The sequence below is a fragment of the Polistes fuscatus genome, unplaced genomic scaffold (genome assembly GCF_010416935.1).
Source record: "Polistes fuscatus isolate 324 unplaced genomic scaffold, CU_Pfus_HIC Scaffold3, whole genome shotgun sequence".
NCBI lineage: Eukaryota > Metazoa > Arthropoda > Insecta > Hymenoptera > Vespidae > Polistes > Polistes fuscatus.
In genome coordinates this window covers 12,168,175-12,194,950 of record NW_025113107.1, presented here as the reverse complement: position 1 = coordinate 12,194,950, position 26,776 = coordinate 12,168,175, and the positions used below count along the sequence as shown (strand labels likewise).

The 26,776-nt window shown below is 27.7% G+C and overlaps 4 protein-coding genes across 10 annotated transcripts; 2 read left to right on the top strand and 2 right to left on the bottom strand.

Annotated features, from left to right (window-relative positions):
* Positions 1-115: 115 nt before the first annotated feature.
* LOC122519612 (NF-X1-type zinc finger protein NFXL1) lies at positions 116-4,099 on the top strand. Of its 2 annotated transcripts, none has more exons than XM_043639188.1 (5): positions 116-616; positions 1,067-1,379; positions 1,459-1,571; positions 1,864-3,541; positions 3,610-4,099. In XM_043639188.1, exons 2-5 carry the CDS (start codon positions 1,116-1,118, stop codon positions 4,036-4,038), a joined length of 2,484 nt encoding a protein of 827 aa, XP_043495123.1. In that variant the 5' UTR covers positions 116-616; positions 1,067-1,115; the 3' UTR covers positions 4,039-4,099. The 2 variants fall into 2 exon arrangements, with proteins under 2 accessions (XP_043495123.1, XP_043495124.1); XM_043639189.1 differs by having other exon boundaries at positions 209-986.
* Positions 4,100-4,340: 241 nt separating this feature from the next.
* LOC122519517 (nuclear pore complex protein Nup205) lies at positions 4,341-11,535 on the bottom strand. Of its 2 annotated transcripts, none has more exons than XM_043639010.1 (10): positions 11,493-11,535; positions 10,727-10,887; positions 10,230-10,646; positions 9,827-10,118; positions 9,026-9,748; positions 5,699-8,953; positions 5,373-5,626; positions 5,023-5,262; positions 4,731-4,929; positions 4,341-4,622 (listed from the first exon to the last, which is right to left on the bottom strand). In XM_043639010.1, the coding sequence occupies exons 1-10, from the start codon at positions 11,500-11,502 to the stop codon at positions 4,408-4,410; spliced, it is 5,766 nt and encodes a 1,921-aa protein (XP_043494945.1). In that variant the 5' UTR covers positions 11,503-11,535; the 3' UTR covers positions 4,341-4,407. The 2 variants fall into 2 exon arrangements, with proteins under 2 accessions (XP_043494945.1, XP_043494944.1); XM_043639009.1 differs by having other exon boundaries at positions 10,727-10,890; positions 11,493-11,533.
* A 789-nt stretch (positions 11,536-12,324) lies between these two features.
* LOC122519516 (ubiquitin-conjugating enzyme E2 L3) lies at positions 12,325-14,068 on the top strand. Its single transcript, XM_043639008.1, has 4 exons — positions 12,325-12,431; positions 12,827-12,919; positions 13,300-13,486; positions 13,679-14,068. Exons 1-4 carry the CDS (start codon positions 12,405-12,407, stop codon positions 13,846-13,848), a joined length of 477 nt encoding a protein of 158 aa, XP_043494943.1. The 5' UTR covers positions 12,325-12,404; the 3' UTR covers positions 13,849-14,068.
* Positions 14,069-16,315: 2,247 nt separating this feature from the next.
* LOC122519475 (cullin-3) lies at positions 16,316-26,519 on the bottom strand. Of its 5 annotated transcripts, none has more exons than XM_043638936.1 (14): positions 25,810-26,517; positions 22,942-23,325; positions 22,664-22,867; positions 22,396-22,575; positions 21,950-22,324; positions 21,697-21,867; positions 20,894-21,001; positions 20,634-20,811; positions 20,284-20,528; positions 19,867-20,036; positions 19,424-19,562; positions 19,152-19,279; positions 19,003-19,060; positions 16,316-16,644 (listed from the first exon to the last, which is right to left on the bottom strand). In XM_043638936.1, exons 1-13 carry the CDS (start codon positions 25,867-25,869, stop codon positions 19,036-19,038), a joined length of 2,367 nt encoding a protein of 788 aa, XP_043494871.1. In that variant the 5' UTR covers positions 25,870-26,517; the 3' UTR covers positions 16,316-16,644; positions 19,003-19,035. The 5 variants fall into 5 exon arrangements, 4 of the variants coding, with proteins under 4 accessions (XP_043494871.1, XP_043494870.1, XP_043494873.1 ...); XM_043638935.1 differs by having other exon boundaries at positions 16,316-16,604; XM_043638938.1 differs by having other exon boundaries at positions 16,316-16,604; positions 20,894-20,953.
* Positions 26,520-26,776: the final 257 nt, after the last annotated feature.

Sequence of the window (26,776 nt, the reverse complement as noted above, 5' to 3'; positions counted from 1 at the left end):
GTTTGAAATATAATAATAAGTTACTATTCTAGCATACGGTTAAATTTAAAGGTCCAATTATCTTGAATCTGATTGTCTTCTTTTTACATCTAGTTATATTTCTAAATAGCAATCATGATTGGTCATTGTGACCAGGGCCGGCTATGCATAGACATTGCAAAATTACAGCATCCTCAATATTTTTGCACGTTTAATTTGTATTAGATTTTGACCATAATTTTGATATTTTATCTAAATATACGTGTACACTATATTTAAAGCGTGTATATATATTTTAAAAATGTAACAACCCCATGATTTTAAACCACGAATCTCCACTGGTTGTAACTAACTGTTATCCGTAGAATATATACATTTAATCATGTATGTTTTTGTAAATCTTGACAATTATTAACTCCATGAACTTTCCTCTTCTTTTGAATTTGAATATTACGTTGTGTATGATATTACGTTGACTTTATGTACATTTTATTATTTGCACTTCACGATAAGCCAAATTAAAATTCTTTTCTTGACATAATCTCCAACGGTGCTTTTAATTCATAATTCTTTTTGTTTACATAACCTCATACGGTGAATCTAATTAACAATCCTTTTCTTTAAATTATCTCCAATGGTGAGTATTACTTACAATCCTATTCTTTACATTAACAGCTATTTTAACTGCTACAGCGTGTGATATTCATCATTGAAGTACATAGAATTTTAAGTATACTAATCGAAATTGACATACAACTGATGTATACATATGACCGGTAAAAATAGAAAAAAAATATTTTATTGAACAAAAATCAGTATTGACAAGATATTCAGTCTTATTATAAAGAATATAATGTGAAAGTTTGCGCTATAAATATTACAGATTAAAATAACATTAATCATATACATAAGTTGTTACGGCAGTAATAATGCTTGTACGAATCTGTTATCATTTTACTAAGTGAAAGAACAAGATAAATACTATATTTTAATATATTATGCCTTTAGTATGTATAAACAATATATATATGAAAGAGAGAATTAAAGAAATGAAAATGTAATTACAGTTTCTAATTAATATTTACAGCTTTTGATGTACCAATAGTATTTATTGAATAATATAATAAGCAAGAAAGATGCAAAAGTTTAAGCAAGCTCAAGTAGAAAATAAAATGTCTATTAGAAGACATTTAGAAGCAAATGCTTCTCTTGATTCATCTAGCGAAGACGAAGACAATATTTGTGAGGAAGATATACAAAGGACGTTAGGTGAAGTTTTATCAGCCTATAATGGTGAACGATTAAACACAGAAAAGATTATGTCGTATTTGATTAACGTTTTTCAATCTGGTGGTGCTATCTGTTTAATATGTATTTCAACAGTAAAAAGAGCAGATCCCGTATGTATCTCACTATTAATTTATATATATATATATATATGTATGTATATTTTGATAAATATTAATATATCTTTAATAGATATGGAACTGCAATAAATGTTATTCTTTTATGCATTTGACGTGTATCCTACATTGGATTCGAGATACTCTAGCCCATAAACATGAACAAGGAATTGTGCCAACTTGGACGTGGTAAGTTGTATTATTATATTATATATTAATAGTTTATCTAGCGCTGAATAATAGAAGTTGATGCTTGTTAACAACCGTTTCATTGTTAGTAAAAATTCGATACATCCTTAAATAAAATATTTTATATCTTAATTGTAAAGTAAATATGTTCTCAAAAAAAAGAAAGCCTATAAGCGAAAAAGTTAAAAAGAGAAAAGCTGAGTAATCGGCTATCGGTAGATGAAGTGTTAAAAATATTTCTTATCTTTTTTTTCAATACTATTTTATTATATATATATATCTATTTCTCTAGTCCAAAATGTAGAACAGAATATGGAGAAGATGAAATTCCAAAAGTGTACAAATGTTTTTGCAAGAGAGTTGAAAATCCATCTAATCAAACATGGATTATTCCGCATTCTTGTGGAGAAACTTGTGGGAAATATTTGGAACCTAGATGTGGACACAGATGTGTATTGTTATGTCATCCTGGACCATGTCCACCTTGTGCAAAAACGGTGGTAATTAAATGTTATTGTGGAAAGCAGCCTGCTCGTCCATTGCGATGTAATATAAGTGGTTGGAGTTGTAATAACATATGCAATAAAAAATACGATCAATGTAACCATACTTGTAAAGAAATTTGCCATGCTGGAGATTGTCCACCATGTATGGAAATTCTACTAACGGATTGTCGTTGTAAAAGCAGCAGACAAATGAAAAGTTGCAACGAAGTTACTTGGATTTGTGATAAGCCTTGTAAAAGGTTATTGTCTTGCAAAATACATACCTGTGAAGGTATTTGTCATTCTATTAACGATTGTGGAGATTGTCCGAAGAAATTTAGAACTTGTCCCTGTGGTAAAAACCGATATACAGTTTCATGTAAGGAACAACAATTACTCAAATGTGGAAGCACTTGTGGAAAATTACTAAATTGTGGTTTACACTATTGCAACATGACGTGTCATTTTGAACAATGTGGTCAATGCTTGGAGATGGTCATAAAATCATGTAGATGTGGGAATTTTACAAAAGAAATAGCTTGTGGGAAAGAATTCCACTGTAATAAAAAATGTACTCAAAGAAGACTTTGTGGAAGACATCTATGCCATAAAAAATGTTGCGATTGTTTAGTAAAAAATACTTTTAATATATGTGAAAAAGTATGCAACACTCTTCTTAATTGTCAGAAACATAAATGTTCAGCAGCTTGTCATAGTGGACCTTGCTATCCATGCGCTCGTACTGATATAATTCAGTGCAAATGTGGTAATAAAAAGATAATAGTACCTTGTGGAACCAAAAAAAAAATTAAGCCACCACCTTGTAATAAGCCATGTAAAATACCCTCTATTTGTATTCATCCGGAGAGAGAGATCCATAATTGTCATCAAGGTCCTTGTCCACCATGTAAGAAAATGTGTGGTTTAATTCATAAAAAATGTGGACATAAATGTTTAGCTGTTTGTCATAGTAAGGTTTGGGTCAAAACAAGCTTAAATAATATAGAAGGACAGCCCAAAGGTCCATGGGAAAAACAAAGATATACGATGGAATTAAAAACATTACCCTGTCCACCTTGTGAAGTTCCTATTAAAGTAGAATGCTTAGGTGGACACGAAACACGTACATTACCTTGCTATATCGCTAAAGCTGATTCTTGTGGAAGACCTTGTGGTCAATTACTGGAATGTACAAATCACACTTGTGAATTAATGTGCCATGCTGTAAAATCATCAGAAGGAATGATTGATAATACACAATGTATGCAATGTGAAAGACCATGCTCTATCACACGTCCCAAAGAATGTTTTCATAAGTGTTTAAAATTTTGTCATCCCGCACCATGCGACTTATGTCTACAATTAGTACGTGTTTCTTGTCATTGTGGCATCAGTACTTTATATAGACGTTGCATAGATTTAACATCCGTAACAGTCAAGCAACGCGAATTGCTGTTAAAGTGTGGAAATCAATGCCCAAAAAATGTAATTATAAAAAATAGCATCTATAAAAATAATAACAAGTTTAACTGTATTACATATTTCTTTTGCAGTATCCATGTGGCCATCGGTGCAATGATATTTGTCATCCTGGATTATGTAAAAAGCCAAATACATGTAATAAAAAAGTAAAACTATGGTGTAAATGTAAACGCATTAAAAAGGAATATGTTTGTTCTGTTATACAAGAAAAAAAAATTGTAGTTGAGTGTGATAGTGTTTGTCAGTCACTTATTAATGAAAAAGATAATGCTAATAAAATCAAAGAAATACAACGTAAACGCGAAGAAGAATTACGTAATCAGGAAGAAATCGAAAAATTCCAAAGGAAATTTAAACCACGACGAAAAGCAAAGGATAAGTTGAAAAAAGAATTAGCGAATTCAAAAGAAGAAAATAGTAAAACATTCATATTGGTTTTGATATTAACTATTTCTATAGCTATCATAAGTATTATAGTAATCTATGCTAACCTAAGTTAATTTAATACACAAATCGTTGAAATTAATAACAAAGAGATTAAAATTAATTTTTATGATTATATAATTTTTATCGATAATAAATGACTGCATTGTATATAATACATTTTACTATATCCAAAGTTAAGCTATAAAAATATCCAGATAATAGATTTATAATATATAATTAATTGTTTTTATTTTAATTAATTTTTGTATCTACACTGTTTGCATTTTTATTATAAAAATATTATTATTATTATTATTATTATTATTAACTTTTATATACATTAATATTGATCATTATTAATAAAAAGTACCAAAGGTTGAAACAGTATAGAAAGAGACGTGTATTTAAAATAGAAACAATGTACACACATTTTATAAGTAGAATTACGTTATGATTATAAATTGTAATAATCTTTTGATCCTTCTAATAAGAGCTTCTATAAAATTACGGTCTACTGTTGAATATTCATTATGTATATCGATTAATTGCGTAATGAAACTATCCGTAAATATAGAAACAAGTCCTTGTTTTAATTCTGTTATGATTTCTGGTGATATCTTTTTATCCAATATATTATCAATTATATTTCCTGTGGATGCTATAAAAAAAATTATACGGATCAAATATTGCGCTTTAATCAATGTATATTTATTAATATATCATTGATGTTACTTGTCAATTATAAAGTAATGAATTACACACATACCTTGCATTCTCTGATATCCTGACATTATTTGCATTGTATAAAAATCTAAATGACTCCACAGTAAATATAAACTGTGTTCTATTATAAGGCAACAATATTTTATACTCTGATGTTTCTCCTTCAGTCGTTGATCAATTCGTTGCTCTAAGACAATGCGCTGTTTATCTATATCTAATTCTGCTTCTTCATCAGTCATATACTAAAAAGAAATAATAAACATAATTATTACAAAATGATATCTTTCTGCAATTCTATTAATTCGATATAGTTATTCATTTATAATATATATTACTTTTTTTAATTCTGTAGCAGTCATGTCTGATATCATAGTTGATTTTGTAATCAGAGAAACGATGTGTGGTAGTTCATTATGGATTAATGCAGTTGTAGATGTGAGTTGTTCAACGATCAATCCTAAATGAACTTCGCCAGATATATCTTTAGTTTTACCTTCTCTTGTGCCTGGTTTCGGTGATAAATAAGGTTCAAAAAGAACATTTCTTACTTTTTGGTCCATGGTACTATGCTGCATCTGTTATGAGAAAATTATTTGTGTTATGTTATAATTAATGTTTTTATTATATATTAATTGTTTATTATAAACATATAATTAAAAAAAGTGCTTAACAATTTTGTACAAACCTGATTACGAGCATACAAAAGAACATTCGCAACTATTTCTATGCAAGACATTTGTTGTTGATCTACATTTGTTTTGTGATAATCCAAATGTACAGGTGTCGGCTGCAATTGGAATTTATAAAGTAATGAGAGCATTAATTTTTGTAATCTGTAAAGATGAGCACGTAATTCTCTCATTCCATTATCATCTTCTATCATACTGTTGTCACTAACATCGGTAACAGTTAATCCCTCGTCCACTAATTTATACATATCTAAAAATAAGTTTAACAATTAAAATCAAACGTGCAACTAGAGTAATATTTTCATTGATCAATATTATTTACCAATATTAGCGGATCTGGATACGACGCCAGTCAAACAGGCAATTTCTTTCAAAAATAGAATATTCGCCTTTGAAAAAGCATTTCTTAATATCATTTCTACTGCATCTCGATGACTTTGTAAGAAGCTACAAACTTGTATAGCACAAGATTGATTTTCAGTCCCTAAAGTAGTCAACAATGAACCGCATAAATATAAAGCGGGTAAAAAGATTTGTTGATAACGTTGTCCAATTGGGGGTACAAAAGAATCAAGACCTTCAATGTTCATATGAACATCCGGATGTTGATCAAAAACGCACATACTTGACATGCAAGATAAAACTTTACTTTTTAGAAGACTTTCAGCACCTAATCTTGTTGAAGCCATTCTACAAAATGTTGCTAATTTGGCTTCATATAAATACAAAGGTCTTAATGTTTCAGGCTCTGGTTGAAGCATAAGCCTTAATAAATTATCTGATTGTAAAAGGCTGTCTATCATATGCTTTAAATATCCTCGACTAGTTAAATAAATCATCCATGAATTATCGTAATCCAATTCTAAGATTTTGTCTAAGCAAGAGAGTGCTAACATTTTACATACATCATGACCACCAGAACAATTGTGACATAAAACGTCCATTAGTTGATTACCAAAGCTATTGATAACTTGTATTGTGGCATAACAATGTGAGCGTTTGTGAACTGTCATAGATCGATTAAATGAACTGTCCAATTGACTAACATACATTGTATCCATTACAGATGTATTCTCTGATTTTTCTAAGCCTATAACGCAAAGAAAGTTTAGAAGTGCAGCATAAAGATGTGTCAGAACTTTTTGCGAAGAAGCACTTGCGCTTAAAATCCATTCTAGTACATGACTAAGAATTATTTTCATCATCGTCGTATTGGAAGGGGACGTTGGAAGTAATTCTTGGTTTGATTGTACTGAAAAATAATTTCTCAAATTGACAAGTAACATCAATACTGTTCCGGAGACAAGAGTTTTAATCTCACTTAATGCTTCGCATGTTGTCATTTTTTGTAACAAATCATGTGACAAGTTAAGAAGAAGAGTTTGTCTTTGAGCTGCAGGAAGTTGTAAATTTGATGCTACAGAAAATAATATTTCTGTTGTTTGGCACCAGCCTTCTACAAATTTTACTGTAGCATATGATAAAAGTTTGGTTTGATTTTTTTTCAATGCATGAGCAAGTATCGATTGCAATTCTTGTTGCATTAATTTTCTTTGGGTTACTGTTGCACTATTCTGAGTAACCGTTAATTCATCTAAAATAAGAGAATGTAATTTTCGAACGTCGATAAGTTGAGGTCCTCCTATTAAAGTAGATGGAATGCTACATCGACCTAATACCATTTCAATTTGCGATGGATCAAAAAATTCCCATGACTTTGGTGGCTCTAAGTACAATTGAAAATCAATATAATGTAAAAGATCCATAAGAAGTTTCTGCGACGGTGAATTTTGATCTTTTTCTTGACTATAATTTCCAACTAAGCGCTGAACAAGTGAACTTTGTAAACTTCCACCAGAGACTCGTAGTTCAATAGCAACTATTTTTAATAGCCATGACATACAACCAAGTTCAATTGCTTTATTTGAACCTTGGAAAGGTAATTTTGATAAATGCCTTTGTACAAAATCTTGATTAGTAGCAGTTCGTAAGAATCTTAGAACTGGTATTGATGTTTTACTATTAGCCACTAATATGTGCAAGTAACAATAACACATTTCTGTAATCTTATCACGACCGTTATCCAAAGATTGTTCTAAGATACCCAAAACAGAATGCAAGCAAGTTCGTGGAAAGCCTAAAATTCCAGGTTGTTGGATAACTGTTTTTCGAATGTCCTTAGTGATCTCAAATCCAAGCAAATAATGAGCAAGATTAGGTGCAGGCCGTGTAATACTTTGCATCATTAATAATAAAATTCTTTCTTTGCAATTTTCCACATCTGCTTTTTCATCATTATTTATATCATCCTCATCTGCAGGTGTATAATCCATATCTAAACACTCAACGAAACCGTGCCTAATATTCGTTACCAACGAATTAGTAGCTGTAAATGTTGATAATAATTCTAAATCTGCACCTGGTTCATTGGCAACACTTTGTACAACACCAACTGCGACATACGAATGTCGTGCTAGCCAAGAATTATAAGAGACATAATTAACAATATTTATCATATGATCAGGTTTTCCAGTCCGCATATTAACTCCTAATAATAAACGCGAAAGACCAGTTACGATTTTATTCATACTGGTTGCTGAAGCTAACTGTGTCATGTATTGATGTTGTGTTTTCAAAGTCCGATCTAATATTTCCAAACAGCATAGCGTACTATATTCCAGATATTTTTTCCCAGGGAAAATATCGTATGTATCAAATTGATGATATCCTTCATCAAGAATATAGAGTATTACATGAAGTAACTCAGAGTTAGTAGAATGTAATTGCGTCATTAAATGATATCCAGGAGCAGAATTGATTACAGTCATATCACCTCCTTGTAATTCAACTTTACATCCCATAAAATCTTCTAAAGATGGCTCGTATTGTTTGATCAATTTAGAAAATATTTTTAAACATCCATTCGCAACTTTCCATTTCTCGGCAGCATTTTTATACGAGCGCGTGTGAAATCTTAGAAATACGATATTAATAAGAAAATGTAGATACGGATCAAATCCTGGATTTCGTTGTCCAACACCCAAAAGACGTGGAATTGGATAATCTGTCAAAATATCTAAAAGTTTTAACATCGCTCGTGTCAAAGGATATTCTTCGTTTCTTGATTCAATTTCTTCCAATTCTGTTTGTACTCCTCGTGGTTGATAACTACTAGTTGTCGGTATAGTCGAAAGAATTTGTGCAGCTTCTAAACTTTGCCAAACTGTAGAAGAACTATCTGGCGATCTTGCTAATGCAGCAAGAGTTCTTATTAAAACACCTTTTAATGGAATTGGCATTGCACAGCTAACTAATCCTATTAGAGACTGAAGTACTTTCCAATTTGGATGATCACATATCGCTACTCTGGACATCTCATCATATTTTGCAATTATTTGTACAACTCTAAGCACAGCCTCTAATCCTTTAACTTCGTGTGGTGTAATACCTTTCGGGTGACTTCTTTGTCTATATACTGTATCTTGACTTGGTGGTAATTCTTGTCGTAAGTTGTAATAATAGCGATTTAAAGAATTAAAAAAGTGATCCCAGGAAATTGTTGACGAAGTTGAAGACCCTGTTGAAATATAAAAAAAGATACTTTTTATCTTTTCATATAAGATAAAAATAATAAAAAATTATATCTTACCATTTGGTTTAAGAAAATTAAATGCTTGACGTGCAGCTGGAGGTGACGAAGCAAGGGATGCAATCATTTTAAGATATGATACAAAAAGACCAGCAGGAAGAATTTCTCCAGCTAATCGTATAAATTTAAATAAAGCAACTTGTCTAGGAGGTAATCGTCCAATATGTACAGAGGCAGAAACGTGAGTTGATTCTGAATGTTGACACCAATAATCCATAGCTAAATTTAATTTTAATGGATCTTTTTTGTATAGCTCTGCTATTGTCAGCAAAAGATACTCAAAGTGATTGTCTAAATTCATTGGTGGTTCTACACCTTCTTGCTGATAAGCTTGTATCAAACGCATTGATTCATCAGCTCGACTTCTTAATTCCTTAATTTTTAGAGGCATTAATAATATAAAATCAGAAAGAAGAGTATGAAAATAACGCATATAAAATTCTTCGTGGTGTACAGAAGTATTTTTTAATAAAATTTCGGCCATGAAATGGAAAACTTTATTAGATAAAGCAGTTTCGACCAAAATTTCATCGTCATTATTAATATGCTGTGGTTGATAAGTGTTGCTTATAGTTTTTAAAGTTGTTATGGCAACTGCTAAAGCAAATTGTACAAGTCCACGCAATCCTGTACTTTCCCAAGTAATACTATTGGATAATATTTTTTGTTTTACATCATCTAATGCTCCTCTCTCCGTGATCAAGGGAATAGAGCTAATTATATCTGAAAAAAGGGTTTTAATAGAATAATATTCAAGAAAATCTTCATATTATCGAACAATAGAAAAAAAAGTTTTAATACCTTCACCATTTTCCCGATTATTTAGTGGACTGAGATTTACAGCATATAATATGGCCATAATGAGAGCTAATGTTACTTTATCAGGACCACCTTCTCCAGCTTCAGATTCAACTTGACGTGATTGTAACACTGACAATAAACGAAAGAAAATAGATTTAGGTAAAGATGATTGGGCAGACCATAAATACAAAATATCTGCTAAATCTTGTCTAGTATCGTTATAAAGTTTCATAACCATGCGATGATGCTTCGCTCCTCCCAACGCTCTATTTTGTTGTAGAAGATCTTGTTCCTGTTATAATAAGTTAAATAATATTATATTTTATTATACTGTAATCTATAGTAGTTTAAATAAGTTGTTAATAAAAGTAACTATATTTAAAATACTATTTTTTTATCTTACCTGTATGGGATCCATGTCTTCTAGTAAAGTAATAATTCTATCTAATAAACCATCTTCTTGTAATTTATTAGTATATTCAGTAATATATTTTGTAAGAGTTTGTGGTGCATCGAGAGCCCAGCTATGTCCCATTCTAGCTTGCACTAAGGTCTTCAAAGTAGTAGTTAATGCTTTCCTCCCATCATAATACAAAAGTACAGCAGTTAAACCTCTGGTTAAACCAGGGTAATGTGGCATTTGAAGTTGGGCAGTACATAAAAGATCTAGGGCCATGAATTCATTCAAGTCATACATATCCGATATAATTAAAGTTTCATCTACCAATTCTTTTGATAGCACTTGATGTCCTAGGCCAGGTAATGTTATACCATCCGTTACGCCTTTCTTAATTTCATTGCGGCTATTAATATTTTTTGGCTGATGAACAAAAAACACAAGTTAATATTTTTATTAATTTATATGAAATTAAATTATTACTTTTTTAATGCTATACTTACAGGATTTTTTAAGAGCGTAAAAAAGTTCTGTCTATGATTTCTCAATGCTTCTATGAATTCATGATACTGAGGATCGTGCATACTAGGTGCCAATGTGATGCATCGTACTACAAGACTTTGTAATTCTTTATATGGTGTCCATATATCTTCCGTACTCGTTTCTTCTATACAAAAATTTATTATAAATTATTAGAAATAGACATATAAGTGAGAGGATTGAAAAATATAGTCTAGCCTAGACTCTATTTCTTTTTCACTCAAACTCACTATCTTTGAAACAAAAATAATAAAAGTTTATTGTTGGGACTCAAAACTTTTCAACCCTCCCACGTATAAATGTACACATATGTATGTATTCAAGGTATCCTGTAACTGGTGATACAAACAAGCAGGGGGTGATATGCATACATTTAACAAATTTTTTCAAACTTATTTATCTCGAAAACAAAGTCTTATATGAACAAATTGTATTTTATATTTTCGATTTAATTTTTCATGTAGAATCATCCCTTGCTCGCTTGTATTATCAATTACAGAAAACTTAGCATATAATTTAGTTATCAGATAAATGTGTAACTGTAATGTGTAATGTGTAACTGATATTAAAAAGTTTGATACAAAAAAAAAGATTCTTTTAAATTTGTAAATTACACCATAGTCTTTTTTTTAGTTTAAATTAAATTATTAAATAAAACATATAAATATGTAAAAATTAGGTTAGATTTCACTTCGGATTTTCTTACAAAATCTACAAACAAATAATTACCTTCTGACATTTTGGTGATTTATATAAAACGATTTATAAACTTAAAATTATTTATAGAGAAAATACCAGATATAATTTTAATAGAATATTAACGTTTTTAAAAATGTTGAAACGCCGGTATTATAGCGTGAACAAAATGTGCCGCATATTCAACTTGCGGCCATGATTTCAACAGAAATTTGAACGTTAGTAAAGTAAGATAATGTGTGAGGCTACACAAGTATATTTACATATACATATATGTAACGGATCTCGTATAGGAAGTCAGACACGCATCCAGCGAATACGAGACGTTAGCGGGAAAATTGAAAATTCTCCCAATCACTCTAGCTATTTTAAAAGAAGTTGACATAAATTTGCGAAAGTAAAAATTGATTACGTAGGAGACGATGAAGTGCAATTAATAACCTCATTATAATACGATAAACATATATTATAAGTACAAAAGTTTAAAAATTATAGGTTCAGTCGGGACGCTTTTCTAGCATGGCAATAAAATTAGCGGCTTCCAATTGGCTGCTTTGAGCGTGATTGCTTAGTGCTCGAGGCGCGTGCTGTGCTTGTGGTGAGTGTCGAGAATAATTATAATCATATTAACAGGTATTAATAATTTATAAAAAAATTCTCACTTCTTTTTCGTTTATTCTAAAACCTTCATAAATATTAGCTTAAATATTTTCATTAAAAAAAAATCTATATTTAAGCGCGCAAAATGATAATAGTTTCATGATTATGCAAATAATAATGTTACAAAAGATTATTATTAGAGATATTTAAATTTTCTGCTAGAAATATCTTCCAAGTTAGCAGACCTGAAATTTCAATTTGACGAATAAGGTTCTAACTACAGGCAGCACTGGTCACTGGTTAACTTGACGAATTTTACTGCCTTCAGAAGACTCTATTTTCAAAATGGCAGCTATAAAAAGATTGCAAAAGGTAAATTAAAGTTCCTAACAATATAAGCATCATTCTTTAGATTTGATTGTAAAAAAAATATAGATACATTTAATATTAATTAATAATTTCTATAAATGTTACGATAATGATATGATATATCTAGTATTTTTCCTTTGTAGTCCTTAAAGTTGTTCGACGCTGTTCAAAAAGTTAATAACATTGTTTTATATTATCATTTAATATGAACTTATATTATATTTTATTATTTACTATAGCCACTTTCTATTTTTCTTTATTTTTGACTTTCTGTCTTTAAGAAATAAAAGATGTAATTTTTTACTTTCTTAATCTACGGGTTAAATTTAATATTAAACGTATTAAAAGAAGAGTATCTATATCATGAGATAATAATATGGACACTTTATCTTTTCCAGGAATTAGGCGATCTGAGAGCCTCTGCAATGAAAAATTTTACAATTCAAGTAGATGAATCAAATATTCTTACCTGGCAAGGACTTATATTGCCGGTATGTTTATATTCTTTTTATTACTTTTTTTTTTATTATTAACCTAACCTTAATTAAATATATAAACGTAAAGATTTATAGATTATGCAAAATCATTTCACATTGTGATTTTTATTTCAGAATTATGTTATCTTATGATGTTATTATAAATTTTATCGTTTTAAAATATCAATCCATGAAACAATTGTCAATTACTGACAATAAAAAAGAGAAAGATTTAATTTATATCTTATAGATATATATATATATATAAAATACAAAAATAGAAACATAAGTAATTTTGTATTTAATATAATTTTATACTTATATTTCTATTTCTACACATATATATACTCTTATAAACGTATTATTTGTAATAATTATATACGTTATATTCATAGGACAATGCTCCTTATAATAAGGGAGCATTTCGCATCGAAATTAATTTTCCTGCAGAGTATCCTTTTAAGCCACCAAGGATAAATTTTAAAACAAAAATTTATCATCCAAATGTGGATGAAAAAGGACAAGTATGTTTACCGATTATAAGCGCTGAAAATTGGAAGCCAGCAACAAAAACAGATCAGGGTAAGATTAGCATTTAAGAAGGAAATAATCATCATTAATCAAAAGAAAATTAATTTACTTTTCGATAGCAGTTTGACAAATGCTTTTTCTATTATAATGGAAAAATATTATAATAGAAATTTATAAAATATATAAATAAATGAAGTAAAAGATTTTAAAAAGTATTTACAAATTTATGTTATTGTTTTACAGTGATACAAGCTTTGATAGCTTTAGTAAATGATCCAGAGCCAGAACATCCATTAAGAGCAGATTTAGCTGAAGAATTTCTTAAAGATAGAAAGAAATTTCTAAAAAATGCAGAAGATTTTACAAAAAAACATGCAGAAAAAAGGCGAGAATCATCATCCTCAAATGAATAATCCCAAATGGTAGGCCTTTCTCACCACGATGCCTGCCACCTCAGTTAATTCATTGCGAGTCGATTTATGCCGGTCTGTCATATGTGGAATCGAGAATGCCCGTGTACAGTATTGGTTGATAAGGAGGATATGAATATATGCAATTGTAATGTTTCATAAGGTGGAAAGAACTTTTCAGAGTAAAGTAAATTATAATAAAATAACTGTATAATATTGTAAACAAGTCTTATACCGTATTTTAATTCTTAAGTTTGGGTAGATTATCATCATAATTACACACATTTGAAAATTAATTTCAAAGAATTTAAAAATATAAACCATCATGTATTGCATTTCTTAAATTTTTATAGCATGTATTGAAATGTCATCTATGCATATATTGAAGACTTATGGAAATTGAAAAAAAAAAGCAAAAAAATATTTTGATGAAATATCAATTATTAACAAATTTAAAAGTAATTATAAAAGAAGAGGGCAAACATATGCTTTCCACATTTCTAACAAGATTTTTTGTTTATGTACCTTGCGTTCCTATTTATTTTCATAATTATATATATGTGTAGCATTTTGAATAGTATAATTAATTTACTTTATTCAACATTCATAAGCTTGTATAAGGCAGACTTAAGTGATGTCATTGTTTGCAATTATTCAACGCTATTTTTTAGAGCAGTGTTTCTCAAAGAATGGTAAAACTTTGAGGGTGCGCTATGCCAAAGTTCCAACAAAAAAGAAGAAAAATCTCTTCGATATAATTCTGAAGTTCTGAAGTATGGGTCAACCAATCTAAGATATTTTGTATGTAATTTATAAATATCAAATTTAATGTGTATGTATATATATATATATATACATATATATATATATGTACGTGTATGTGATATGTTCATTTGTATGATTCCCATTGTTATATAATTATATATATATATTAAGAATACACCAGTTACATATACATGTCCAGGATATACATAAAATTTTAAAATTTGAGAAACACAGTTTTAAAAAGTTGTTTAGGAAATTGATGTTTATGGTAGATACTCATCATCAATTAGTACGAATTATATTTGTATTAATTGTCATCATTTTTTAAATGGTTTCTCTAACTTTATCTTTGCACTGTTATATCCAGCACATAATGGAAATGACAATATTATAAACTCATTACATTCTTTTGATATTGAATGATAATAATTTTTCTTAATTATAGTTAACATTTATTTAAGAATAATTGCAAACTATTTCTATATATATTTCTTGTAACTTATGAATGCTTTCCAAGAAGTCTACTTTTATAGTAGAGTTTACAAAAAAAACTTACGTGAATATACAAAAAGAAGATGGTATTTAATATTACAATATGACGTAACATAAAAAATAAATATACTTCTTTATATTATTTGAAATCGTAAATGAACTTTAAAAAATATATATATAAATACACAAGAATAATAAGAATATTAAACTTCCGTAAAAAGTGTATTTTTATAAAATAAGGACTATAGTTTGAGATAATAATATACAAGCAGACACTTTTTCTATCGAAGATAAAAATAAGGGTGCTTATATATATAGTTCCCCTTGCTCCTCTATAAAATAAGTAATATCAAAAACTATATATGAAAATAAAATTGTATGTTTAAATTGACAAATAACATCTTTATACTGTTCTCATTGTTAGAAACTTTCAAGAACTATTACATTTTTTTCCAGAATTTTTTAATATTAAATCAGTCAGTTATAAAAATATGTATAGTGAAAGTAGAATTATTGTAAGATTTTTTGTTTTCATATATTATTTCAATATTATATGCGTTTATATCAGAAAAATTATTTCAATAATAAATAAATAAAAAAAACAAAAAAAAAGAAAGGAATTTTTTCTGTCGATAAAATTTTTTATTTATGAAGTCAAAACTACGTAATATATTCACACTTCATAAAGAAGTAACAAATATTACGAAGAAGATTTTTGTAATGTGTTCACTACATATAGTTGCTATACGAAATGAACAACTCGTTGGCATTTTATTTTTTTTCTCTCTGATTTTTTTTTACATCGACTGAAAACATTAAATCTATAATTACAAATACTGAACAAAATATCTTAGACATTGAATAATGTAATATCGATTCGAAAATCCAAACGAAATAATGTTAACATTATTAATAATAGGGATTAATTTTTAATTTACAGGTATGTTAATTATCCTTATCTCTTGTTTAACTATTTTTTCGCAGATACGTTTTTATTTTAAGTTTATACAAAAACTAATATTGAGTTAGGTAAATATATTATATTATGAAGACAAAAAATCTTTATAAAGATTTTTATTTTTTATTAAGTTTTTGTTTTTTTGTTTTTTTTTTATTCCTTTTTACGTAAGAAAGAGAAAATCTTGTATTGACATATTAAAATTCTATCGTAATAAATAAAGAAGGTAGTATAAATGAAAATAAAAATATGACATTTGCAGATTTGCTTCCTCTTTTTTTTTTCCTTTTCTTTTTTACTTTCTACAATACACGAGAGCCAGGGTAACATTGTTGAGTGTTCTGTGTTTATTTTTTTTCTTGTCTTTTCTCATTTTAAAAATTCCTCATTTTAATTCAAGCTCATGCGCGTATATTTTCCATCTTAACATAACTCTGCATGTCTTACACAGTTTTTGAAGATCCCATATTTTGGCGTACTACACAATAAACACGTTGTAATGTATCGAAGTCGATGAGTAATCAAACCATTCTCAATCGATAAGCTGGGTGGAAAAGATTAACGACGTTAATTAATTAATGGAACTGGAACAATAATAGCATGAATTATTGTTCAACAATGTGATACACGTGAAAGCACAATGAAAAATTACAAGACGTATTTACTTTTTTTTAAATTTTGTTTTCTTCTAATTTTTTCATATTCATTTATCCTAAAAGCTTCGATGCTTAGGATGGTATACGCACCTGTACCCTTTACAATAAGATACTTCATAATTGAAACTTGAATAACCCGTATGACGTGGTTTGGCGTATTGATTATCTTATATATAAACCATGTATGGGGACTAATAAACATAGTAATGCTTAAAAACACACGAACAAATAAATAGATATTATTAAACTTCAACGTTAACTTAATTAGAATTTCAAGTGATTTATTTCTACAGTCTGTTTTTCCATTTTATTTCATATTCATAATATAACTACATGCATTTTTGATATTATGTATATATATATTTATTGGCATTTATTTGTCGTAAAAGAATATTGGCATTTTTATTTTGTTTTAATAAGATTTGAATATCTATAGATTTTAAAATACATTATTATTTTCTTGTTTTTTTTTTCTTTTTTTTTTTTGACGAATTGCATGCAAGTATACCTATTACATAATTTTTAATTTGATAACGTATAGATAGATCTTGAAAAAAAGAAAATAAGATTTAGAATTATTGAAAGCAAGCACATAAGTGGTCAATCATTTTCTTCTTTTTTTTTTTAAATAATTCGCAACAGTCTTGGACTTAATAATAACATCTTCGAATATGTAGGATTTCTATTTTTTTGCTGTATTACATTGCTTTTATATAGCAATTTAAATTTACATACATCAGAGAATTCAAACTTGAAAGAATTAACGAAAAAAGAACAATGTTTAGTTCTTTTTTTATTTTTTTAATTCCTAATAAAGAAATTCTTCTCAACTATGAAAAGCAAATATGTAGTGACGAAGCATGATCAGATGAATTTGAATCGAAGATTTATTTCATTTGCTCCGCTAATTCTTATCTTTTATTAATTGTATTGTTTTAATACGAGCTTCCTTTAATCACAGATCTCGTCTTTTGATAATATAATACTGATAATCAGTATGTAATACTGAACACATATTACATTTATTTTTTAAATAAAATGATGTAAGTTTTCTTTTTATGCTCTCTTTAATTAACTATAATAATCAAAAACAAAAAAATTACACATACAACAATAATAGATATATATTATAATCCTTATATAAATTTTACATTATTTATTTATCAAAATGGAATTAGAAATAAACTAATGAATGTTATATCATTTACTTCTTTTTGCATTCCAAATAAAAGAAAAAAACATGTAAAAAAAGTAAATAACATCTGTGTGAAATTCGATATATTACAAATTGGTGCTTTCAACGTGCATCGATTTTTTTCCCCCCCACCAAACTAATCAATTTTTTAATAATCTATTTCAATATTTTGATATTTTATTTAGGCATTCATTAACCAACGAGAAACGTCTTTCCCCTCAACGCAATGATTTTTTTTAAAAATAATATATTTAGAACATTATTTTAAATGAATCATACTGCACTCAAGTTCCACTTTAAATTCTAGATTTCTTTTTATATGTATCTCATATAACTTTATATAATAAATATTAACTCTTAAGTTTATTTTTATGATAATACCATATTTTGTTAAGTCATCAAGACGGATTGCATTGAGACGTTCATAAACAAACGGTATTATTACAAACTTTACTCTATTTTCTTTTTTCTTTCTTTATTTATTTTTTATAAATTCGTATCTGTATAGTTTTCTTTTTTTTTACTTTATTTACAACTATTTGCATCGCATGTTATATGTTCTTTTTTTTTACAAAAAATAAAGTAAATAAATTAAAGAAAAAGAAAATAAAGTTATTATAACATTTTTATCGATAAAAGACCAATTATAACTTTGAAATAACATGTATCATGACAAAAAAAAACATTGCTAGCTATAAGAAAAGAAAATGAAATTGGCATAATTATCATTTACAATACCGTAAGTACAACTTCTCAACCTAAAATATAAAATGGCAGTTGATGTTACAGAGAGAAGATCAATTAACAAAAATTTATTTTAATAATCCATAAATAAACAAACACAGCCCTCTACTCTAAAGAAAAATGTTCCTTGTTGATACAGAATGCCAGATATATAATTATTACATGGAGAAAGCAATAGTAGTGATAATGATTCTTACACATTAGAGATGATGGTGGTGGTGGTGATGGTGAGAATGATGAAAGTGTTTTGATATATCAATAATAATGGAAATTATTTTTTTAAAGTATAATGCATATAATGAATCGATGATATAATTAAATGGTATACATTATTACAAATTACTTACACTTTTGTACAGTTCCAATATTTGAACTCAGCATTAAGCAACGTACGTATATACTTTCCTAAAAGTACAAGAAGAAATACAAAATAATAAAAAATTAAATGATTGCTAATATGATTAAATAAATTACACTATAAATATATTGCACATACCTATCTTCCGTCGTACGAGCTAAGTACTCTCGTTCAATCAAACCTTCGATACGCTTTTTAATAATAACAGGGGATGGCAAAAACCGTACTTTCAGTTGTTGTGTTACTTCAGTTACGAGTATATTATGCTAAAATATAAAGATAATTTTTAATTATTTATTTCGTATTAAACTGGAGTACAAAATTCTTCAGAAAACCAAATTACGAACCACACTATTATACATACATATCTTAACGACGAGCTTTATATATAGATAATTGATTATATTCACCGGCATACGCTTTCGATCCTTCATGATACGAACAATAGCTGCTTCGATTTCATGCTTCCGGTCTTCATCGACTTTATTACGCATTTCTCTTCTTTCTGGCTCCGATTCTCCTTTTGCTGCCACAGTTTGGATCTTAACTCTTTGCAAAAAAGTATATGTTTATTAGAAGTCTAATAAATATATTATGTTTATTATTTAATGAAATTCATACTTTTTTATAAAAGTATAAATATATTTATGAAACTAATATACAAAGTAATTAATTTTCAAGTCACATTTTCTATAATAAAATAAAATAATACAAAGTAATTAACATGTGTAATACAAATAAAAATTCTATTAATTAAAAAATCAAGATATCATGCAATAAACTTGCTGCGAGCATAAATGTAAATTCAAGGAAGTTCCTATTTTTGCTTTTATCATTAATTAATTAAATATACCTATGCAATTTGCTGGAGAAACTATTATTTACACCGAAGGTATGTGAAGGTTCAATTTCTTTGGTTCGAGGATTTTTGATTAATACCCTCTGTGACGATTTGCCCATTGCAAGAGATTGTAGAGCTCTAACCAAGTCTCTCTCTGGAATATCGGTTTCACCTTGAATTTCCTACACAATGTATTTTTATATATATGTATATATATATATCTATATATATATTTACGTACATATGTACATACATACATACATACAATACGTATATGTATGTGTTTGTATACATGATCGTATTTGTATATTCGTATAAAATTAAATTAATATTTTAATTTTATAATATATCTTATAAAATTAAAATATTAATAATTTTTAAATTATATAAAATTAGATGAATAAAGACAAAATTATATTAAATACTAACTTCATATGTCAATGATTCTCTTTTGTTGAAAAGCATCAACACGCACATTTGGTAAGTTGAAACTTGAATTATGTGCTTTCTTGCACCGCTTGCACATACGCTGCTTCTTTGACTTAATAAACTATTACTGCCATTATTATTTCCATTTATGATGGAACCAGAAGAAGATGGCGTATCCAATCCTATTCCGCAGCTACTCTCATCTTTTTTTTGGCCAGTAAATATAGCATTTAAATCTGCAGATCCTGTAAATAATTCATATTAATAGTATTTATCTTTTATTTATCACAGTTTTAATTATCGTTGTTACTATAGTCGTCTCTAAACTAAATGAAATGCAAAGTACTAACCTAATTGTGGTTGCAATGTCAATTGACGTCCCGTATGTTTAGCAAGATAGAAACGTCTAAAGGCATCAAATGCACCTCGTGGTGCACTTGGTAGATTACATTTAGGAGTAGCAGATTGTGTTGGCCAAAAACCAGTTGTGAGTACTCTTACACTTATATCCACACCATGTAAATTTGTCTTTATTGAGAATATAAATAAAAAGAATTAAAACTAGTAAGATATTCAATGAATATTGAAAAAATAAGTTCTTAAGTCTTACCCCAGAAGTAAGAACGTGATCCTTAAATTCATCCATAATAGTATTGCTAACTGTTATATCCTTAAACATGCCTTCTAATTTAGATGTAAATTGGCATCCACATTCAGTCTATAATATATATATTATAATATAAATACAGAGTAATTCACTAGCTCTTGCCACCAAGATAACTCCAAAAGTATGATAGTAGCAGAAAAGTTTATATAACAAAAGTTGCATGAAAAATTCGGGAGCATAATACGATGTCAGTTTTTTTTGCTAGTCTTAGTCGCTTCCGAGATTTAAGGATCAAATTTGTTTTTTTAAATGGAATACTATGTTTTGGTACTTATTTTCTGATAACGGCTGTCGTAGCGAATCCAACGATGTGCAATATTAAATATAGTAAATATTTGTGGCTGGCTGGTTCGCCAGACTTGACCTTTGTTGACCTTCAAATACCTTAATGTTGCACATCGTTGGATTCGCCATGACAGCTGCTATCAGAAAATAAGTACCAAAATATAGCATTCCATTTAAAAAAACAAACTTTAAATCTCAGAAGAGACTAAACTTAGCAAAAAAAAACTGACGTCATATTATACTCCCGAATTTTTCATGCAACTTTTGTTCTATAAACTTTTCTGCTACTATCATACTTTCGGAGCTATCTTGGTGGCAAGAGTTAGTGTGAATCACCTTGTATATTTATAATATATAATATATAAAATTATAATATTAAAATATATATTTAATAAATTATTAGAGTATAGAAAATGAAAGGAAAGATCATTAAATTAATATAAATAAAACATTATTAATACCTTAAGTTTAGATATCATATTTTTTTCACTATCATCTGATACTGATTTATTTAAAAGAAGCCGTTTTGCTAGATGTTGTTTATAGTACCGTTCAAAAACATCCTTCTCTTGAAGAAATCTAAACAAAACCATTGTTTTGTCCAGGATACCTTCAATTTCTTGTTCAGTCATCTAAAATTTATAATTATTTCACATTATAGAATCGTAATGATTAAAAAATTTATCATATGGCCAGTGTAAAAAAAAAACTAACCCCTTTAGAACCTTTTTTTAATTTATCATCTATAAATAGAGATAAATATTCTGGACTTTTAGTATTTAAATTGAGGAAGTATTCAAAATCTGAGGATATCATTTGTTTAAAAAGTTTATCATTATTGAATGAATAATGAAGAAAATGATCAAAACGGTCTTTTAAATCCAATAAATTCTGCACAAAGTGTACAGCATTTGTTGTTGATTCATGCTCCTCTTGAACCATAGCACGTCCTCGTTCTTTAAGGAACTGAGATACACAGTCGAAAACTGTACGTAAACCATCTGTTACTCTTGAGAATAATTTATACATACAACTAAGATCTTCTGTTTTCTGATTTTTAAGCATGTGTACTACACCACTGTTCTCCATCTGTTAATAAAAATAAAAATATCAATATACTCTCCCATTTTGAATTAATAAGAAAAAAAAAGCAACTATACTTCAACAATAGTCTTCATATGGATTTTGATTAATTCTTCTTCCACAACTTCAACTATCCGTGGTTCCGTAGACTCATCTAAATAGTGTTTCGCTCTTTCCGATTCTTCATAAATTCTTGCTTCTACTTTCTTTATATAAACAGATGCACTATTTTCTGCTAAAAATTTTTGAGATTCAATCTAGAAAAGATATTAATAATATATATTTTTTATTTATGAATAAAGAAGTTATAAAGGATAATCGAATATAATTTTATATAGCATTTACTCTGTAAAATTCTGCACTTTGCTGTAAAAAAGGCCTTTCAAAATCTTCTTCATAAACTTGACGACTATTAATGCCAAGTAACATTAGCATATGGCATGCATTTTTTATGGCGATTCGATCAACGACTTCACCGTGTCTTTCTCTTGCAATCATACCTAATAATGTATCTCTTAAATGATCTCTTACACAACCATATCTAACCACCTATAAAATATTCTTATATTTATAAAAGTTTCATCAAAGAAATAATTCCATATTATAAGATATTAAAGTATTACCTGATCTCGAAATATGATAAGTCCTAAATTATATACGTTGTCAACATCATTTTGTTGTACATAAACTCTGTCCATGTACATTAAAATATCCCTGATCATTACCATTGAAGTTGTGTGATCATTCCATGCTTGATTTAATGTTTGTAAAAAGTTATTATGAAGCGAATATAAAACATCGTCTCGTACTTTATTTTCAAGATGTTGTGTCACTACTTCTTTTAATCCTGTGTAAAGGCGTTCACCATATTTATGCAAAACCATAGTATATGCATTTCGATATAATTCTTCAAAACTAAGACCAGAGTTATTTTTCTTTTGTATCTCTTGGATGGCATTTTTTAGTAAGGTCCAAATGGTTTCTACGTACTTTTCATCCATAGTTGTCTAGAATACAAAAATACTATGATATATAACAAGTATTATGATAAAAACCAATTTTTATGATTTCAAATATATGTTCAATTTTATAATTAAACTTTTAATTATTAATTCTTTTACTCCAGCATACTTTCCAAAATTACAATTATAAAAATCATACAAACACATTCTTATAATATAACATAAATAAATCTATAATAGATATGCTTTCTCACAGGGGTATTGGTAATAATAAAAATATTTGCACTATCCATGTTTATTTTGGTATTCATGTTTTCCTTTACTATATGTGTTACTTCAATACGATTAAACAGATTCTTAACTTTGACATTTTCCTGTTTTTTTTGTACATATATTTTTACAATTTAATTTTTCTCCTTATTACGTTTTTTTTCGTAAATCCAATTGTATAAATATGCATTAGATCAATTTAATTATAATAATAAGTTATCTGCATTATAGAAAATAAACATAGAAAAGATCATTATAATAAATACATAACCATAAATATTTCAATTATAAAATCAAAATAAATATAACGATAAAACATATATAAAAAATTAAATATATATATATTTAAAAAATCAATTATAAGAATATTTCATAATCATATATATATATACATTTATGTATCATATTTATATATACATATACATTACGTATGTCAGATTTACTTAACGGAATATGATCTATTGTAAAAGAATAGCATGTGTAACATTGAATACATAATTTATCCTCTTGAACACACTTATACGTTTAATCAATGTTATACAATATCTTCTAATGCAAATTTAATCTTTTTGTATTAAATTTTATGCATTACATTTTACGTATTGAAGCTTTATTATTTATAAGATAGAATTGCAGTTTCTTCTGAAGATAGAAAAATTGTAAAACTTCAAATTTTATTTACTTCCTTAGTCGTTATAGCAACAATTGTTCCAAATTAAGGTTACAAATTAACCAATTTTATATTCATAAAATACTTCTTAAATATTTCTAAATATTATTATTATTATAAAATACCAATCATGTATATAAAGGGTATCCCAGTTTTATTCGAAAAATTTTACCAGCATATTCAAAAGTAAAAACAAAAAAAAAATTTTATTTAAATATGTACTTTTAAATGTTTTTTTTCCTGTTCCCCACAAGTAAAAATTCATTAGCATGATATTTTGTGATTTTGAGGGCCAAGGAATAAGTCCTTTTTGTCCTATCCATCGTTGTTGGAGGTAGTGATCATTTAACCATTATTGTATTGGTACTGCATAATGAACTAGACAACCATTGGATCCATAAATGTTAACAAAAAATATAATATAATAAATAATAAATAATAAATAATAAATAAATAAATAATAAAATAATGGAATATCTCTAACTAACTCTGGCTGTAATTTATTTTGTATGAAATCTAAAAAGACTGTGCTGTTAATCTTTCAGGTAAAAAATTAGATCAGAATATATTATTGTTACATATTCAAATAAATATCAGCAATATATTCGATGAAACACCAGACTGTTATATCATACTTTTTTCTTATTTTTACTTATAATATATGCTAGTAAAATTTTGTGGAAAAACTGAAAACTCTGTATATATAGTATGAAGTAATATATCCAACATACAATTATATATGCTATATCGAGCAGAGAATTTGTAAAGTTTTATATTGATTTTTCCTGTTGAATCAAATCATAAACTTCCATTACAAGTGAACCATTATAAACTATATTAATAATTATAATATTGGAAGATAAAAAAAAACAATTCATTCTTATATCAGTAAATAGCAAATTAAATATTTAAATGCAATGAACTTCAAACCTTTCTATACATAAACATATTCATTGATTGATTGAAAAGTAAGAACCACGCATAAACGAATTTAATTATAATTAACAAAAATTAATATAACTATTTTCGAATTCACTTAACCTATTCAATAACGTTTTAGAAATAAGGCAAATAAAAGGTTAAAAAGGAAATTGATATATAGAAAATAAATTTGATTTAACGGAAATATGCATAGAAAATTTAAAAAATACTTTGAAATTCGAATACAATTAATAAATAATAAATGTATATATATATATACATATATTAGCAAAAACGATATTTTATTAAATTAGTGTCATCGAGAAATTTCATGATTTTTAGTTTAATAATACTAATAATCATAATAAACTAAAAAAGAAGAAAGTAGTGTGAATAATTAATAAAAATAAGGGAAAAATAATATTTAAGTGTGATAAGTGCGTAACTACATATATATATATATATACATATAAATGTAATGGGAGTATATGTACGTGTTACATTTAATAGCTTGATTATACTCTGTCTTTTTCCTTCTTTCTTTCTTTCTTCCATCTCGTCTCGATAGAGAAGGAAAGAAAGAGAAAGAAAAAGAAAGAAAGAAAAAGATAGAGAGGGATAGAGAGATAGACGTACATATATATTATTATAATATAAAATTTTCTTACCGGAAAAGCACGTATACGCATTTTGCCCTCCTTCTTTGGCAAAGCACTATTCTTCATCATGTCGAATGAAATGTTCAAAGAAGATTTGTATAAAATGATTATCCTCTTCTCTCTCTTCGCTTACGGTAATATCGTACTGTGTATACACACTGACATACCACTCTTAAACGTACCGAATATTCTTCATTCGCTCATTGAAAAACAGCCGAGGATCGGCTTCACAAGGTTAATCGCGCTCGACACTTAAACGCGATATATCTATATTATATGTGGTTTAGTTAAACGTAAACCTTTATTATCACTAGTGCATATTACATTTACTAAGACGAAGGACTTGACAAGGAACCGAGATACTCTTCATACTCGTACACACCGAAATGGGGGAAGGTAGTTAAGGGTTGACGGGCAAGGGGGAGAATATGCAAGAAAGAAATGATACTACCCGAGTTCTGCAGCGGATCATAGGGAAAACTTGTACACATATAAAAGATGTCCGATTAATTCTTTCCAACTATCGATATTATTGTTTTTATCGACTACGATAATGTTTTAGAAATATTTTCACGATTTATTAATACCTACATTAATTAAATTGAAATATTAATATTCGAATCTATTTGATTTCACGAGCCTAATTACTTTTACTACGCTCTCTATTCATATTCCCAGACCACAAACACGTACTAACGATAAACGGTATACGTGGATACACGACACTCTCTTTGCTGCATCTTTCTTAAACAACAGATGGCATAACGGAACCATATTTTACATTTTAATATTTATGTACTTATATTTAGTATGTTATGGATATTTCAAAATTAATTTTATAAATTATTTAACTATTAATCTAATTCGTTTCTATATATATTTGTATTTTTAATTTAATTTAAATACCATTTTTGGTTTATTTATAAGGATGGAGGAAATAAAGAAATATTTAATTAATCAAGACAAAATTCGTCTC